At 50.2% G+C, this 16920-nt stretch overlaps 1 protein-coding gene across 2 annotated transcripts in view; it reads right to left on the reverse strand.

Moving 5' to 3' along the window:
- LOC132402554 (uncharacterized) overlaps positions 1-15346 on the reverse strand; it is a 41453-nt gene extending 26107 nt beyond the window's left edge. Inside the window, exon 1 of one of the 2 annotated variants that reach the window (XM_059985420.1) lies at positions 15191-15346. In XM_059985420.1, coding sequence (XP_059841403.1) covers positions 15191-15278 — 88 coding nt within the window. In that variant the 5' untranslated portion in view covers positions 15279-15346. Of the gene's footprint in view, positions 1-15178 lie in introns of both variants that reach the window. The other variant, XM_059985421.1, reaches the window with a different exon arrangement.
- Positions 15347-16920: the final 1574 nt, after the last annotated feature.

The raw sequence follows: 16920 nt of genomic DNA on the forward strand, positions 1-16920 counted from the left end.
AAAAGACCCTATCGTATCCACCTCCACCAGCATTGCCAGCAACCCATTCCATGCACTCACCACTCTCTGTGTAAAAAAAACTTACCCCTGACATCTCCTCTGTACCTACTTCCAGGCACCTTAAAACTATGCTTTCTCATTTTACGCATTTTAGTCATGAGGAAAAAGCATCCGACTATCCACACAATCAATGCCTCTCATTGTCTTATACACCTCTATCAGGTCACTTCTCATCCTCCGCCGCTCCAAGGAGAAAGGGACGAGTTCACTGAACCTATTCTCATAAGGCATGCTCCCCAATCCAGGCAACATCCTTGTAAATCTCCTCTGCACCCTTTCTATGGTTTCCACATCCTTCCTGTAGTGAGGCGACCAGAACTGAGCACAGTACTCCAAGTGGGGTCTGATCAGCTGTAACATTACCTCTTGGCTCTTGAATTCAATCCCACAGTTGATGAAGGACAATACACTGTACGAATTCTTAACCACACTATCAACCTGCGCAGTAGCTTTGAGTGTCCTATGGACTCAGACCCCAAGATCCCTCTGATCCTCCACACTGCCAAGAGTCTTACCATTAATACTAAATTCTGCCATCATATTTGACCTACCAAAATGAATCACTTCACACTTATCTGGGTTGAACTCCATCTGCCACTTCTCAGCCCAGTTTTGTATCCTATCAATATCCCACTGTAACCTCTGACAGCCCTCCACACTATCCACAACACCCCCAACATTTGTGTCATCAGTAAATTTACTAACCCATCCCTCCACTTCCTCATCCAGGTCACTTATAAAAATCACGAAGAGTAAGGATCCCAGAACAGATCCCTGAGGCACACCACTGGTCATCGACCTCCATGCAGAATATGACCCATCTACAAACACTCTTTGCATTCTGTGACCGAGCCACAAAGCCATGTCCCCTTGGATCCCATGCCTCCTTACTTTCTCAATAAGCCTTGCACAGGGTACCTTATCAAATGCCTTGCTGAAATCCATATACACGACATCTATGGTTCTACCTTCATCAATGTGTTTAGTCACATCCTCAAAAAATTCAATCAGGCTTGTAAGGCACGACCTGCCCTTGACAAAGCCATGTTGACTATTCCTAATCATATAATGCCTCTCCAAATGTTCATAAATCCTGCCCGAATCTGGATGCGGAGTGAAGTTAAGATGGCGCTAAACAGTGACTCCTTTGCTGGCATCTTCGGAAACAGCTCTATTTCCATCTTTAATATCTCTATTTTTCCCTTTCAAGGTTCATTTGAAGACCTTGACCTGGAGTTACATGCTGTCTTCAGTTCTTTGTGGGGATGGGACCTGTTCTCGGGGTTTCAGGACTAGCCGTTGTTCGTCACGTTAAGTGTTCGGCCTGAGAGTCCAGCTCGTATTTGGAAGCCTAGGATCTCGGGGTTCTGGAGACAGGTGGATTCAGGGTCAGTGTCAAGGCAGGAGACCTGTGTGTCATGAGGGGAGCCTGAAAATCTACTGCTGTGGGCCCAAAGACCTGGGATCTTTGCGATCTTCAGACGCAGAGCTCAAAAATGGACATAATGGACTTTTTAACACCGTAACCAGCCAGTTGTTTGTTATGTCTCCCCGCACGCTGGGAAAATGCAGATATCTCTTTCTTCCTTATTTGGTAGGGAGAGAGCCTGTGGTATGTCGAATACCGGGTGAAACACCAAGTGTCTGGGGTAACTGCAAGTCTGTGTCTTTGCTGTTGCTTTGCTCACGTTTGAGTGCTCAGTGATGGGTGCCGATGCTTTTTTTTTGCCGAAGGGGGAGGGGGATTTGTTGCTTGCTGCCACTTACGCTTGGGACGAAGGGGAGCTGGGGGGTACTTTAGGGTTCTTACGTTTAACTGTCGTTCATCCTCTGGGGCACTTCTCTGTTTTCGTGGATGTTTGTTTGCAAGGGAAAAGCATTTTATGCTGTATATTGTATACATTTCTCTGACATTAAATTGGACCTTTGAACCTCTCAGGATCTTCTCCATCAACTTACCAACCACTGAGGTAAGACTCACTGGTCTATAATTTCCTGGGCTATCTCTACTCTCTTTCTTGAATAATGAAACAACATGCACAACCCTCCAATCCTCCGGAACCTCCCCCATCCCCATTGATGATGCAAAGATCATCGCCAGAGTCTCAGCAATCTCCTCCCTCACCTCCCACGGTAGCCTGGACCTTGTCCAGTCCTGGTGACTTATCCAACTTGATGCTTTCCAAAGGGTCCAGCACATCCTCTTTCTTAATGTCTATATGCTCCAGCTTTTCCATTTGCTTTAAGTCATCCCTACATTCAGCAAGGTCCTTTTCCATAGTGAATACTGAAGCAAACGATTCATTAAGTTCCTCTGCTATCTCCTCCAGTTCCATACACACTTTTCCAGTGTCATACTTCATTGGTCCTATTCTCTCATGTCTTATCTTCTTCCTCTTCACATACTTGTAGAATGCCTTGGGGTTTTCCTTAATCCTGCTTGCCAAGGCCTTCTCATGGCCCCTTCTAGCTCTCCTAATTTTATTCTCAAGCTCTTTCTTGTTAGCCTTATAATTTTCTAGATCTTTATCATTACCTAATTTTTTTGAACCTTTTGTAGTAAGCTCTTCTTTTCTCTTGACTAGAATTTCAACAGCCTTTTCCCTGAAGGAAACCATGCTGACTTTGTACTATCTTGTCCTGTGTCACCAAGTACTCCATCACCTCATCATTAACAATTGACTCCACCATCTTCCCAACCACTGAGATCAGGCTAACTAGTCTATAATTTCCTTTCTGCTGCCTCCTTTCTTTCTTGAAGAGTGAAGTGACATTTTGCAATTTTCCAGTCCTCTGGCACCAATGATTTTTGAAAGATCATTTCTAATGTCACCACAATCTCTAATGCTCACTCTTTCAGAACCCTAGGGTGCAGTTCCTCTGGTCCGGGTGACTTATGTACCTTTAGGTCTTTCAGCTTTTTGAGCACCTTCTCCCTTGTAATAAATAGTAACTGCACCCACTTCTCTTCCTTCACACACTAAAACATCAGGAATACTGCTAGTGTCTTCCACAGTGAAGACTGAGGCAAAATACTCATTTAGTTCATCTGCCATCTCCTTGTCCCCAGTTATCATAGTTTAAAGTTGAAGTCAGTCAAATTATGATCACTGTCTCCCACGAGTTCCTTTCCCTTAAGCTCCCAAATCACCCATGGTTCAGTACATAACACCCAATCCAGTATAGCTGATGCTCAATAGGGTCAATGACAAAGCGCTTTAAAAATCCACCTCGTGGATATTTTACAAATTCACTTTCTTGAGATTCATTACCATCTGATTTTCCCAATCTACCTGCATGTTGAAATCACCCATGACTATCATAACATTCCCTTTTGACATGCCTTTTCTATTTCCCATTGTAATCTTTGTTCCATGTCCCAGCTACTGTTGGGAGGCCTGTATATAACTCCCATCAGGGTCCTTTAACCATTGCAGTTTCTTAACTCACCCCACAAGGATTCAACATCTTCCAATCCTACGTCACATCTTTCTACTGATTTTATGCCATTTTTTACTGGCAGAGTCACACCAACCCTTCTGCCTACCTTCCTCTCCCTCCGATACAACACCTAACCTGGACATTCAGCTCCCAACTACAACCATCCTTCAGTCAAGATTCAGTGATGGCCCCTACACCATACCTGGCGATCTGTAATATTGCAACAAGATCATCCACCTTATTTCTTATACTCCGTGCATTTAAATACAACACCTTGAGTACTGTATTTGCTGTCCTTTCTGACTCTGCATCCCTAATGATTTGATACTCAGCCTGTTGACTGCAACTAAGTCCCATCACCTGCCTGCCCTTCCTGATAGTCTGACTGCACTGTAACTTTACTTCATTACCATTCACCCTATCCTGAGTCCGTCATCCAGGTTCCCACCATCTTGCCAAATTAGTTTAAACCACCCCTAATAGCTCTAACAAATCTGCCCGTGAGAATATTAGTTCCTCTCGGGTTCAGGTGCAACCCGTCACTTTTGAACAGGTCATAACTCTCCCAGAAGAGATCTTGAAGATCCAAGAGTCTGAAGCCCTGCCTCCTGCACCAGCTTCTCAGCCACGCATTTATCTGCTAAATCATCCTGCTTCTACTCTCGCTGGCAGGTAGCACAGGAAGCAATCCAGACATTACCACCCGGGAGGTCCTCCTTCTCAACGTCCTGCATACCTCTCTAAATTCTCTCTTCAGGATCTCTTTGCTTTTCCGTCCTATGTCATTGGTACCAACATGTACCAAGACACCTGGCTGCTCTCCCTCCCCCTCTGAAATGCCTTGGACACAATCCGAGACATTGCTGACCCTGGCACCAGGGAAGCAACATACCATTTGGGTGTCTCTATCACACCCACAGAATCTCCTCTCTGTTCCTCTGACTAATGAGTCCTTTTTCACTACCGCTCTCTTTTTCTTCCTCTTTACTTTCTGCACCCATGCTCAGTGCCAGTAAACCGGTCTCTGTGGCATTCCCCTGGTAGGTCAACCCCCACAAAACTGTACATTTATTATTGAGGGGAACAGCCACAGGGGTGCTCTGCACTCGCTTCCTATTCCATTTCTCCTGACAGTCACCCAGATCCTCACCTCCTGCAACTTCAGGGTGACCATTTCCCTGTAATTCTCATCAATTATCTCCTCACTTTCCTGTACAAGCCGTACCAGCCAAGGAAGGAACTGAGGAATGAACTTAGGAGATCTAGGAGCATGAGAAGGCCTTGATGAGTAGAGTCATAGTCATAGAAAAGTAGAACCCACCTAGTCCATGCCTATCCTGGCTGATCCATAAGACATAGGAATAAATTAGGTCTTTCAGCCTATCGAGTCTGCTCAGCCAATTCATCAATGTCCTGTAACTCATTCCACTGGTTGTGATTGTGCCTCATCTTCTGCCTGTCCTTGCTATCATTTCTGTTGCACACTATCTATGATTTATTTGTTTTCCCCTCCTCAGCCTATCACTCCAGTTCTCATCCCTCTGCCAAATTAGTTTAAACCCTCCCTAACAGCTCTATTAAACCTGCCTGCTAGGATATTGGACCCCTTTGGGTTCAGGTGCAACCTGTCCTTTTTGTACAGGTCATACCTCCCCCAGAAGAGCCCCAATGATCCAGGAACCTGAAGCCCTGCCCCCTGCACCAGTCTCTCAGCCACGCATTAATACGCCTGATCATGGTATTCTTGTACTCGTTAGTACGTGGCACAGACAGCAATCCTGAGATTACTACCCTGGAGGTCCTGCTTTTCAGCTTCCTACCCAACTTCCTGAATTCTCTCTTCAGGATCTCCTCCCTTTTTCTACCTTTGTCATTGGTACCAACATGTACCAAGACTTCTGGCTGGTCACCCTCTCCCTTCAGAATACTCTGCACCTGATCCGAGACATCCCGTACCCGGGCACCTGGGAGGCAACACACCATGTGGGTATCTCTATCAGGATGACAGAACCTCCTGTCTGTTCCCCTCACTATGGAATCCCCTATGACTACAGTATTCCCCATCCTCCTCTTTCCCTTCTGCACCATGGAACCAGGCTCAGTGCCAGAGACCTGATCACCGTGGTCCTCCTCTGTCAGGTCACCCCACCACCCCCCCTCCCCCACAACCCCATCAACCACATCCAAAACGAGATAACGATTACTGAGGGGGATGGCCACAGGGGTGCTCTCTGCAAAATATATTCCAAAATTTTTGAAAATATTCCAAAATAAAATTATATACAATAACCATTCAAAGACTTTCAATTCTTTACAGTTGGTACCATTACTGTCTTTACATTTTCAAAGTTCTAATGTTTTGCCACCCACACGGCACTTTGTTCTTTCATATTTACATTCAGGGGTATACCCCCAACCACTACCCCTCAACTCCCACGGGAGAAGGACCCTAGACTGTGGTCCTTCCCCACCGGGCCCTTGCGGTGGCTGCACCGAGTTTGAGTGCATCCCTCAGCACGTACTCCTGCAGCTGAGAATGTGCCAGTCGGCAGCATTCCCCCACGGACATCTCCGTGTGCTGGTAGACCATCAAGTTTTGGGCCGACCAAAGAGCATCTTTGACCGAGTTGATGATCTGCCAGCAGCACCGGATGTCGGTCTCGGTGTGCGTCCCCGGGAACAGCCCGTAGATCAGAGAGTCCTCTGTTACGCAGCTGCTGGGGATGAACCTCGCCACAGCCCCTTCCACCCTCCTCCACACCTTCTCCGCGAACTCACAGTGTGCAAAGAGGTTGGTCACCGACTCCTCCTCACTGCAGTCCTCTCATGGGCAGAGGGGTGTGGGGACGACATTTCGGGTGTACAGGAGGGATCGGACTGGGAGGGCCCCTCTCACCGCCAGCCAGGCGAGGTCTTGGTGCCTGATAGTGAGGTCTGGCGATGAGGCATTTTGCCAGATGAACTGGACAGTCTGCACAGGGAACCAACTCACCGTGTCCATCACGTCCTTCTCCTGCAGTGCCTGCAGGACCTTACGTGCTGACCACTGCCTGATGGCCCTGTGGTCAAAGGCGTTGACCTGAAAGAACTTCTCTACGAAGGACGGGTATGGCGGCAACGACCAGCTGACAGGGCTGTTGCGCGGGAAAGGGGCCAGACCCGTCCTTCGTAGCCAGGGCGACAGGCAGAACCTGGGCACATAGTGGTACTTGGTGCCCACGTACCTGGGATCCACACACAACCTGATGCAGCCACACATGAAGCTGGCCATCAGGGTGAGGGTGACATTGGGAACGTCTTTGCCCCCGTTGTCCAGGGACTTGAGCACGGTGGTCCGTCTGACCCGCTCCATCTTGGATCCCCAGACGAATCTGAAGACGGCTCGGGTGATTTCCAAGCTGAAGGAGCGGGGGACTGGCCACACCTGCATCAAGTACAGCAGCCCTGAGAGCACCTCACACCTGATGACCAGGTTCTTGCCCGCTATCGATAGGGAGCGTCCTCCCCACAGCCCCTGTTTCTGTTTGACCTTGGCAGTCTGCTCCAGCCAGTTCTTGTTACACGCCCCGACCCTCCGAACCAGATTCCCAACACCTTCATGTGATCAGACCTGATGGTAATGGGACGCTGGATCGGTCGGGCCAGTTGCTGAAGAGCAAGGCTTCGCTCTTCGTGCGGTTGACCCTAGCCCCCGACGCCTGCTCGAACTGTTCACAGATGCTGATCAGCCTGTGAACTGACCTCGGATCGGAGCAGAAGACGGTGACGTTGTCCATGTACAGGGAGGTTTTGATTTGGGTCCCTCCGCTGCCTGGCAGCGTCACCCCTCTAATGCCCCCATCCGTCCTGATGGCTTCGGCAAAGGGTTCTGTGCAGCGCACGGACAAGACTGGGGAGAGAGGGCAGCCCTGCCTGACTCCAGACCTGATGGGGAAACTGTCTGTTTCCCACCCGTTGACCTGGACTGCGCTACAGATGTCTGTGTAGAGCAGTTTGATCGAATTCCGGATTCCCTCCCCAAATCCCATTTTGGAGAGTACATCCGCCATGTCCGTGTGCGATATCCTGTCGAAGGCTTTCTCCTGGTCCAAGCTGACCAGGCAGGCGTCCATCCCGCCGTCCTGCAGGTAGGCGACGGTGTCCCTCAGCAGCGCGGGGCTGTCTGAGATCTTCCTGCCCGGTACAGCACAGGTTTGGTCCGGGTGGATCACCTGCTCCAGTGCAGACTTGACCCTGTTGGCGACGGGACCTTGTAGTCCACATTCAGGAGTGAGATGGGCCTCCAATTTCTAATGTCTTCCCTCTCCCCCTTCTGCTTGTGGATGAGGGTGATGATGCCCTTCCTCATGGATTCGGACATGCTGCCCGCCAGGAGCGTAGCATTGTCCACTTCCAGCAGGTCGGGGCCCATCCGGTTCCACAGAGCCGAATACAACCCGACCGGTAAGCCGTCACTTCCGGGAGTCCGACCCGACTCAAAGGAACAGACGGAGCCGGTCAGCTCGTCCAGGGTCAGTCAGCTCGTCCAGGGTCAGTCAGCTCGTCCAGGGTCAGTCAGCTCGTCCAGGATCAGTCAGCTCGTCCAGGGCCAGTCAGCTCGTCCAGGGCCAGTCAGCTCGTCCAGGGCCAGTCGGCTCGTCCAGGGTCAGTCGGCTCGTCCAGGGTCAGTCGGCTCCTCCAGGGTCAATCGGCTCGTCCAGGGTCAGTCGGCTCGTCCAGGGTCAGTCGGCTCGTCCAGGGTCAGTCAGCTCGTCCAGGGTCAGTCAGCTCGTCCAGGGCCAGTCAGCTCGTCCAGGGTCAGTGACTCGTCCAGGGCCAGTCGGCTCGTCCAGGGCCAGTCGGCTCGTCCAGGGTCAGTGGCTCGTCCAGGGTCAGTCGGCTCGTCCAGGGTCAGTGGCTCGTCCAGGGTCAGTCAGCTCGTCCAGGGTCAGTGACTCGTCCAGGGTCAGTGGCTCGTCCAGGGTCAGTGACTCGTCCAGGGTCAGTGACTCGTCCAGGGTCAGTCAGCTCGTCCAGGGTCAGCGGCTCGTCCAGGGTCAGCGGCTCGTCCAGGGTCAGTCAGCTCGTCCAGGGTCAGTCAGCTCGTCCAGGGCCAGTCAGCTCGTCCAGGGCCAGTCAGCTCGTCCGGGGTCAGCGGCTCGTCCAGGGTCAGTCAGCTCGTCCAGGGTCAGTCAGCTCGTCCAGGGTCAGCGGCTCGTCCAGGGTCAGCGGCTCGTCCAGGGTCAGCGGCTCGTCCAGGGTCAGTCAGCTCGTCCAGGGTCAGTCAGCTCGTCCAGGGTCAGTCAGCTCGTCCAGGGTCAGTCAGCTCGTCCAGGGTCAGTCAGCTCGTCCAGGGTCAGCGGCTCGTCCGGGGTCAGTCAGCTCGTCCGGGGTCAGCGGCTCGTCCGGGGTCAGTCGGCTCGTCCGGGGCCAGTCGGCTCGTCCAGGGTCAGTCGGCTCGTCCAGGGTCAGTCGGCTCGTCCAGGGTCAGTCGGCTCGTCAAGGGTCAGTCGGCTCGTCCAGGGTCAGTCGGCTCGTCCAGGGTCAGTCGGCTCGTCCAGGGTCAGTGGCTCGTCCAGGGTCAGTGACTCGTCCAGGGTCAGTGACTCGTCCAGGGTCAGTCAGCTCGTCCAGGGTCAGTCAGCTCGTCCAGGGTCAGTGACTCGTCCAGGGTCAGTGACTCGTCCAGGGTCAGTCAGCTCGTCCAGGGTCAGTGGCTCGTCCAGGGTCAGTGGCTCGTCCAGGGTCAGTGACTCGTCCAGGGTCAGTGACTCGTCCAGGGTCAGTGACTCGTCCAGGGTCAGTCGGCTCGTCCAGGGTCAGTCGGCTCGTCCAGGGTCAGTCGGCTCGTCCAGGGTCAGTGGCTCGTCCAGGGTCAGTGGCTCGTCCAGGGTCAGTGACTCGTCCAGTGTCAGTCAGCTCGTCCAGGGTCAGTGGCTCGTCCAGGGTCAGTCAGCTCGTCCAGGGTCAGTCAGCTCGTCCAGGGTCAGTGACTCGTCCAGGGTCAGTGACTCGTCCAGGGTCAGTGGCTCGTCCAGGGTCAGCGGCTCGTCCAGGGTCAGCGACTCGTCCAGGGTCAGCGACTCGTCCAGGGTCAGTCAGCTCGTCCAGGGTCAGCGGCTCGTCCAGGGTCAGTCAGCTCGTCCAGGGTCAGTCAGCTCGTCCAGGGTCAGTCAGCTCGTCCAGGGTCAGTGGCTCGTCCAGGGTCAGTGGCTCGTCCAGGGTCAGTCAGCTCGTCCAGGGTCAGTCAGCTCGTCCAGGGTCAGTCAGCTCGTCCAGGGTCAGTCAGCTCGTCCAGGGTCAGTGACTCGTCCAGGGTCAGTGACTCGTCCAGGGTCAGTCAGCTCGTCCAGGGTCAGTGACTCGTCCAGGGTCAGTGACTCGTCCAGGGTCAGTGACTCGTCCAGGGTCAGTCGGCTCGTCCAGGGTCAGTGGCTCGTCCAGGGTCAGTCGGCTCGTCCAGGGTCAGTCGACTCGTCCAGGGTCAGCGGCTGCTCCAGGGTCAGCGGCTGCTCCAGGGTCAGCGGCTGCTCCAGGGTCAGCGGCTGCTCCAGGGTCAGCGGCTGCTCCAGGGTCAGCGGCTGCTCCAGACTCTCCCGCCTGCCGTCGTCTAAGACCTGCGTGATAGATGACAGGAAGTTGCAGGAGGCTGTGGAGTCTGTGGCCTTTTACGAGATAAACGAGATAACGATTACCGAGGGGGATGACCACAGGGGTGCTCTCTACTATCTGAGCTCTTCCCTCCCTTCCCTGACAGTCACCCACTTGTCTAACTCCTGCAACCTCAGGGTGACTTTTATGGTGAATCTGTGGAATACTCTGCCCAGGGAAGCAGTTGAGGCTTCTTCATAAATGTATTTAAGATATGTTAGATAGATTTTTACATAGTAAGGGAATTAAGGGTTATGGGGAAAAGGCAGGTAGATGGAGCTGAGTTAATGGACAGTTCAGCCATGATCTTATTGAATGGTGGGGCAGGCTCGATGGGCCGGATGGCCTACTCCTGCTCCTATTTCTTACATTCTTATGTTCTTACTCCCTGTAGCTCCTATCTTTCTCCTATTCACTCTCCCTAATAGGCTGTTGGTCATCGAGCAGCAGTTCCAGATCCCTAACACAGTCTCTCAGAAGGTGCATCTCGATGGGCCTGGCACAGATGTGGCCATCTGGAAGATTCCCACAACTGACTCCCAGAGCATAGTGCTAACCCTAGGGACATGCTCTCTATTCATCAAAACAAAGACCACTTACCTCAGGCATACTTTGTCTGAACCTGGGCCTCAATATCTCTTAAAAAGGTTCCCTTCGCCTGTTATCTTTTATTCACCTTTTATTCTGACAGGCACATACAAGTTTTGTACTCTCAAAATTTCACTTACGAAGGCTTCCTGTTTACCAAGTACCTGTACACCTTTGTCGGTAAACAGCCTGTCCCAATCCACACTTGCAGATCTTTTCAGCTACCATCAGAATTGGCCGATCTCCAGTTTTGATTCCCAACCTGTAGACCAGAACTGAATGTGCCCTTTGTCACTAGATTCAAAGTGTTTGCCCACACAAACTTCTGTCACCTGCCCGGTCTCTTTCTTTAAAAGCTGTTCCGGTATCACACACTCTCTCGCTGGGATTTCAGTGGAAACTTTTCTGAACAAATTTGGCAAAGTCTAGTACTTTTACAGTCTGGGCGTCCCAGTCAGTAAGTTTAAATTGTCTTGCAACAATCTGCTCTCTCTCTACGAATTTGCTTCTTAAATCCCTCGGTCTATAATATAGCCCCATTAATCACTATAGACAATAGACAATAGGTGCAGAAGTAGACCATTCGGCCCCTCGAGTCTGCACCACCATTCTGAGATCATGACTGATCATTCACTATCAATACCCAGTCCCTGCCTTGTCCCCATATCCCTTGATTCCCCTATCCATCAGATATCTATCCAGCTCCTTCTTGAAAGCATCCAGAGAATTGGCCTCCACCGTCTTCTGAGGCAGTGCATTCCATACCTCCACAACTCTCTGGGAGAAGAAGCTCTTCCTCAACTCTGTTTTAAATAACTGACCTCTTATTCTCAATCCATGCCCTCTGGTACTGGACTCTCCCAACATCTGGAACATATTTCCTGCCTCAATCCTATCAAATCCTTTAATTATCTTAAACGTTTCAATCAATCTCCTCAATTCCAGCGTGTACAAGTCCAATCTCTCCAATCTCTCTGCGTAAGACAGCCCTGCCATCCCAGGAATCAACCTAGTGAATCTACGCTGCACTTCCTCAATTGCCAGAATGTCCTTCCTTAAACCTGGAGACCAAAACTGTACACAATATTCCAGGTGTGGTCTCACCAGGGCCCTGTACAAATGCAAAAGAACATCCTTGCTCTTGTATTCAATTCCCCTTGTAACAAAGGCCAACATTCCATTTGCCCTCTTCACTGCCTGTTGCACTTGCTCATTCACCTTCATTGACTGGTGAACTAGGACTCCTAGGTCTCTTTGCATTTCTCCCTTACCTAACTCGACACCATTCAGACAATACTCTGCCCTCTTGTTCCAGCTTCCAAAGTGGATAACTTCACATTTATTCACATTGAATGACATCTGCCAAGTATCTGCCCACTCACTCAGCCTATCCAAGTCTCCCTGTATTCTCCTAACGTCCTCTTGGCATGTCACACTGCCACCCAGTTTAGTATCGTCAGCAAACTTGCTGATATAGTTTTCAATGCCCTCATCTAAATCATTGACATAAATCGTAAAGAGCTGTGGTCCCAATACAGAGCCCTGTGGTACCCCACTAGTCACCTCCAGCCAGTCCGAGAAACACCCATTCACTGCTACCCTTTGCTTTCTATCTGCCAACCAGTTTTCTATCCATGTTGAAACCCTGCCCCCAATGCCATGAGCTCTGATTTTACTCACCAATCTCCTATGTGGCACCTTATCGAATGCCTTCTGAAAATCTAGGTACACAACATCCACTGGCTTACCCTCGTCTAACATCCTTGTTACACCCTCAAAAAACTCCAACAGATTAGTCAAGCATGATTTGCCCTTGGTAAATCCATGCTGGCTCAGCCTAATCCTATTTCTGCCATCTAGATGTGCCACTATTTTGTCCTTAATAATGGACTTAAGCATCTTCCCCACGACTGACGTTAGGCTAACAGGGCGATAGTTCTCCGTTTTCTCCTTCCCTCCCTTCTTGAAAAGTGGGATAACATTAGCCACTCTCCAATCTTCAGGAACTGATCCTGAATCTAAGGAACATTGGAAAATGATTACCAATGCATCCACAATTTCCTGAGCTACCTCTTTTAGAACCCTCGGATGCAGACCATCTGGACCCGGGGATTTATTAGCCTTCAGTCCTATCAGTCTACTCATCACAGTTTCTTTCCTAATGTCAATCTGTCTCAATTCCTCTGATATCTTATGACCCTGGCCCATCCATACATCTGGGAGATTGCTTGTGTCCTCCCTGGTGAAGACAGATCTAAAGTATGCATTAAATTCTGTTGCCATTTCCCTAACAATTTCTCCCAATTCATTCTTCAAGGGGCCAACATTGTTCTTAACTATCTTCTTTCTCTTCACATAGCTAAAAAAGCTTTTGCTATCCCCTTTTATATTCCTGGCTGGACTGAGCTCATACCTGATTTTTTCTCTCTGTATTGTTTTTTTAGTTAAGATCTGCTGTTCCTTAAAACTTTCCCAATCATCTGTATTCCCACTCATCTTAGCCCTGTCATACTTCTTTTTCTTTAATGCTATACAATCTCTGACTTCCTTTGTCAACCACTGTGGCCCCTTCCCCCTCTTTGAATCCTTCCTTCTCATTGGAATGAACTGCATTTGCATCTTTTGTATTATGCCCAAGAATATCTGCCACTGCTGATCCACTGTCTTTCCTGCCAGGGCATCCGCCCATTTAACTTTGGCCAGCTCTTCCCTCATGGCTCCGTAGTCTCCTTTATTTAATTGCAACACTGACACCTCTGATCTGCCCCTATCCCTCTCAAATTGTAGATAAAAACTTATCATGTTATGATCACTACTTCCTAATGGCTCCTTTACTTCAAGATCACTTATCAATTCCTGTTCATTACACATCACCAAGTCCAAAATAGCCTCGTTCCTGGTTGGCTCAAGCACAAGCTGTTCCAAAAATACATCCCTTAGACACTCCACAAACTCCCTATCCTGGGGTCCAGCACCTACCTAATTCTCCCAGTTCACCTGCATGTTGAAATCTCCCATAACGACTGCATTACCTTTAGCAAATGCCAATGTTAACTCCCTAATCAACTTGTACCCAATATCCACACTACTGTTTGGGGGCCTGTACACAACACCCATTAGGGTCTTACTGTTCCTCAGCTCAATCCACACAGACTCTACTTCCCCTGTTCCTAAGTCACCCCTTGCTAAGGACTGAATCTCATTCCTCACCAACAGGGCCACCCCACCCCCTCTTCCCATATTTCTGTCTCTACGATAGCACGTATACCCTGGTACACTCAATTCCCAGGCCTGATCCCCTTGCAGCCATGTCTCCGTTATCCCAACAATATCGTAGTTCCCCATTTTCATCTGAGCTTCAAGCTCATCTGTCTTATTTCTGACACTACGCGCATTCAAGTATAGAATTCTTAGCCCATTCCTCCTCTCTTTGCTTAAAACACTGTCTACTGTACCTAACCCAGCTCCTTGAACTTCCATCGGGCAAATTGCACCCTGAATTTTGATGACCTTCTCAAGATCACCCAAACCTTCTACACATTTAACCCCATGCACCTTCTGACCAACCCTCTGGATCTGGATCCCTGCCCCCTGCACATCTAGTTTAAACCCCCCCGAGCAGCACTGGCAAATACTCCTGCAAGAATGTTAGTACCCCTCCGGTTCAGATGTAGACCATCCCTTCGAAACAGATCCCAATGTCCCTGGAACAAAGACCAATTATCCAAAAACCTGAACCCTTCCTTCCTGCACCATGCTCTCAGCCTCGTATTAATGTGCATAATCATTCTATTCTTCGCCTCACTCGCACGTGGCACAGGTAGCAATCCCGAGATTGTCACCCTGGAGGTCCTGCCTTTCAGCTTCACTCCTAACTCCCTGAACTCTCTAAGCAGGACCCCCTCACTCACCTTACCTACATCATTGGTCCCTACATGGACCACTACATCTGGGTTCATGCCCTCATTCTCAAGAATAGCCTGCACCCGATCTGAGATGTCCCGGACCCTGGCACCAGGGAGGCAACATACCATCCGAGACTCCCGATCTGCCCCACAAAATCTCCTATCTGCCCCCCTAACTATAGAGTCCCCTAAAACTATCGCTCTCTTCTCTTCCCTCCTCCCCTTTCTAGTTGAGGGTTCAACCTCTGTGCCAGAGGCAGGACCACTACAACTCATTCCTGGTAGGTCATCCCCATCAACAGTATCCAGTACGGTATACTTATTGTTAATGGGAATGGCCGCAGGGGTGCTCTGCTCTCTCTGCCTGCTCCCCCTGCCTCTCTGGACTAGACTGATTGACGAGTGGCCACAAGAACACACCTGTAACACGCACGTACTGTACAATAACACACTGTTCACACAACGCACACTTGTAGAGAAACACCCATCCTCGCACCAAACGACCCACAAACCGTAACCCAGACCCCAGAACCGAGCACCGGGTCGACACTCACTCACTTACTCACCTCCCGTGTCCTGCGATCGGGTGTCCGCAACTTCTCTCCGACCTGGCCGGCCCGTATCCGGAGGAAGAGACGTCAACAGCCGAGGCATTCCCAATGGAAGGGGCGGTGCCACATCCCGGCCAGGGAGCGAAAGTTCCAAGTAAATTTATTATCGAAAGACACATATGCCACCGCATAGTAGCTTACAGGCATTTACAGAAAATAAATAAATACTGGGCAGGCATTTGGTCCATAATGGCAGGCGAGGAAGCTCGTTAACTCAACAACCTTTTTATTGTGATAAACACAAAATAGATCAGGCACCATGACCCGGAGAGTGAATCCAACCAGCCTCACCCCGAAGGGGGAGGATTTCTTACTTGCCGCTAAAAGGGCCTGCAGCAACTTTATATCTTTCTTCCGTTCGGAGAACAATGCACGCCCCAAATAGAGAGTCACAAAGTCCAGAGGTAGCCTTATCTTAAATACCTTTACTAATGTTCTGTGAATACCTTTCCAATATAAACTTCATTAAGGGCAATCCCAAAAAATATGGAAGTGATTTGCCTCCTTGGAGCCACGTCGCCATGTTTATATCTTGATATGTTTCCTGGTATGGAGTCTTGAAATATCTTATAATATTTTTCCAGCAATGTTCTCTCCAAACCAAAGAGTTAGTTGAAACCACTGAAAGATGCACATTGCCCCCCAAACCTCCTCTGCAAGTACCAAACCCACTTCTTTCTCCCACTTCTCTGTAATATACAATGTGTTTTCATTTCTGGCGTGAGAGTGGGCGTTATATAATCGAGAAACTGATTTTCTTGGTATTGAGCTGTAAGCCGAATTCAGAATCTTGAAAATTTCTAATTCTGCTGTTGATAAGTTTGTACATCTACAACTCTGGTTAAAGTAATTTTTTTATTAAACAAAATATACATTATTCCAAAATAAAATTATATACAATAACCATTCAAAGACTTTCGATTCTTTACAGTTGGTACCATTACTGTCTTTACATTTTCAAAGTTCAAAAGTTTTGCCACCCACGTGGCACTTTGTTCTTTCATATTTACATTCAGGGGTATACCCCCAACCCCCCACTCCTCAACTCCCACGGGAGAAGGACCCTAGACTGTGGTCCTTCCCCACCGGGCCCTTGCGGTGGCTGCACCGAGTTTGAGTGCGTCCCTCAGCACGTACTCCTGCAGCCGAGAATGTGCCAGTTGGCAGCATTCCCCCACGGACATCTCCGTGTGCTGGTAGACCATCAAGTTTCGGGCCGACCAAAGAGCATCTTTCACCGAGTTGATGATCTGCCAGCCGCACCGGATGTTGGTCTCGGTGTGCGACCCCGGGAACAGCCCGTAGATCAGAGAGTCCTCTGTTACGCAGCTGCTGGGGATGAACCTTGACACTGTCCCTTCCATCCTCCTCCACACCTTCTCCGCGAACCCACAACGTGCAAAGAGGTGGGTCACCGACTCCTCCTCACTGCAGTCCTCTCGTGGACAGAGGGGTGTGGGGACGACATTCCGGGCGTACAGGAGGGATCGGACTGGGAGGGACCCTCTCATCACCAGCCAGGCGAGGTCTTGGTGCCTGTTGGTGAGGCCTGGTGATGAGGCATTCTGCCAGATGAACTGGACAGTCTGCACAGGGAACCACCCCACTGTGTCCATCACGTCCTTCTCCTGCAGTGCCTGCAGGACCTTACGTGCTGACCACTGCCTGATGGCCCTGTGGTCAAA

This window comes from Hypanus sabinus, chromosome 12 (assembly GCF_030144855.1).
Source record: "Hypanus sabinus isolate sHypSab1 chromosome 12, sHypSab1.hap1, whole genome shotgun sequence".
Lineage (NCBI taxonomy): Eukaryota > Metazoa > Chordata > Chondrichthyes > Myliobatiformes > Dasyatidae > Hypanus > Hypanus sabinus.